Consider the following 2,320-nt stretch of genomic DNA (forward strand, 5'->3'; position numbering starts at 1 on the left):
ATAGTTTAGCCAAAGGAAGCCCATTAATTACACCTTTTAGATAATAAATATTCCAAATAGTTGGCCTTCCAAAAATTGCTGTTTTAATTTTTGTACCCAAAGTTCCAAGCCTCAGTGTGCAACACAAGTAATCCCCATATTGAGACATGTCTTCTCTCCCCCTTGTCCATGGGAGGGCATCAACACCACAACACCAACATGGTGAGAATCACTATACCCATCACTAGCATCACCACCATTGGTTAAAGTACGTAGCTGTATACTATTTATAATGATTCGTAACAGGAGCACGCAGCATTTCAGTTCTTTTGCAGATACAAAGCTTTGTGTCGCAAATACTCTTCCAAACATTTCACTGCAAAAGGGTCAACATCAGTGTCAAACTTATTAGCAAAGAAGTGGTGGTTTCGTAGCATCCAGTTCAGGTCTCCTACCCCAAAAACACAGACCGAGCGAACGTGAACTCCACTGCATGGTGGGTAGGGTGCACCTTTGGACACATCACCTTCAAAGTACTGCCACTTGACAAACCTGGCCAGTGCGTTCATGTCAGAAACATCATACTTGCCACTAGAAGAAACTGCACCTGGGACTTCAGGGATTCTCTGAATTGTTGCCCACAGATACTCATCTGGGCTGTAAGTGTCTTTTGCCCACTCAATGAACTTAAGTATTTTGCTGCTTTCTAATACATATTCTACAAATCTCCTGCTAACTACAAAATAGGCACTACCAGAAAAAATTGGAGTACTGAGAGGTGGTAGTGGTTTGTCTATGCCTGTGTTCTTTATTTTACCATCAATAATCTCATAGTGTTTTTTCCACCTTACTTCTTTATAAACAGGCATTTTTTCTGTTTCCAAGCTGTTTTCACCTTTAAGGGCTTTTAATTTCTCTACTATTTCCTGGTTGGTCTTTATAGGAAAGTCCATGCCACAGAGGTTTATTAGGTATTTCCAGTTTGAACTTCTTCTGTAGAGATCTTTCATGCAGTTAATGTCTGCCTGCACCCTGCTCCATGAAGCATATACAACACTCTCTAACTGGCTGGAAATAAAGACATTATCAAAACATGAGACTATTCCCTTCACAGCAGCAAAAAAAGATTCTGGAGACTTTCTGTCAACATGAATGCAGTAAAAATTCTGAGGGGCATAGATTGATCTTAGAAGTCTATCAAGCATCTCAATTTTGTGATAAACCACTATTGAGTAAGCAATTGGAAATTCCGCTTCTTCATTGCTGAGAGGTTGCATAATGTACTTCCTAGTCTTGGTGAAGGAGGCACAATCTGCTGTCATGTTAATATAATCATTTGTTGTTAGTCTAGGGCGTTTCTTAAATGACACTGACAATGTCTCAAGCTTTACCTTTTGAATTTCTTCTATATCCCCCTCTATAATCTTAGTGCAGTTAACATTGGCAATAGGATCTTCTTTTGTCAGCTCGAGATGTGCCCGATTTAAGAAGTCTTGTTTCTGGTTAACTTTCAAAACTGAAATGATTACTAAAATAAGAGTCAGACCCAAGAAAAGCCTGAAGCGTGAGTTGTGGCAAAACCGTAATTTCCTCTTCAGCATTTCAAATACCAGGCAGCTTTGCAGGGCTAAAAAAATTGCCCTCCACTCTGCTCATATCCACTTCAACAACTTCAGAAAAAACAGTTTGTGTTTCTCAGCAGTTTGGTGAGTTTGTCAGGAAATTGGAAGGAAAAATCCTAAAATAAATTGAAATATGACTGTTATTCAAAGACTAAAAGGTTTCTTTAAAAGATTGCTGGTTAATAATCACATTGTTATTTAGTGACAGTAAAAAGGTGAATAGTTCAGCTAAAAATATTCCACTGAAAATTAGAAATTAATGAATAAAATTACTTTATTTTTCTAGAAAAAGATTGGGAGAGGCAGATAGTTTTCATGAGACACTGTTTCCATAATACTAAGATTACAACCCAAAGTTCAGTAAGGAAACAGAGCTGATTCAGCTGCCTCTGACAAAATTAAAGACAGTAATTCAGATACATTACTGAAAATTTATTTATTACTGTTAATTCACACTTCAGAGTTCGACACGCATGTTTTATACTCACTTCAGCAGTGACATAGATTTCATTATAATTGTAACTTACCAGTCACTTCCTGGATGCTAGTCATGCTTTATACTCTCACTGGGAAAGCAATCCCTGAAGCCTTTGGAGACTTTTATGTGAGATACAGCCTCTTCAACGTCCTGCAGGTAAGCTTAGAAATACCATCAGGAAAGAGCTGATGAGAAAGGGAGAAAGAAATTAGCATAGCATAGCTTCTCAGAGTTGTGAGAA

General features: G+C 38.0%; 1 protein-coding gene across 1 annotated transcript; it reads right to left on the minus strand.

The window, feature by feature from the left end:
* Nucleotides 1-299: 299 nt before the first annotated feature.
* GCNT1 (glucosaminyl (N-acetyl) transferase 1, core 2) lies at nt 300-1,580 on the minus strand. Its single transcript, XM_009702500.1, has one exon. The coding sequence runs from the start codon at nt 1,578-1,580 to the stop codon at nt 300-302; it is 1,281 nt and encodes a 426-aa protein (XP_009700802.1).
* Nucleotides 1,581-2,320: the final 740 nt, after the last annotated feature.

Source organism: Cariama cristata, unplaced genomic scaffold (assembly GCF_000690535.1).
Source record: "Cariama cristata isolate BGI_N322 unplaced genomic scaffold, ASM69053v1 scaffold17700, whole genome shotgun sequence".
In the NCBI taxonomy this organism is placed as follows: Eukaryota; Metazoa; Chordata; class Aves; order Cariamiformes; family Cariamidae; genus Cariama; species Cariama cristata.

Excerpts from the sequence above, each read along its gene's own strand:
- GCNT1 (XM_009702500.1), bottom strand. The coding sequence starts at position 1,580 with ATGCTGAAGAGGAAATTACGGTTTTGCCACAACTCACGCTTCAGGCTT.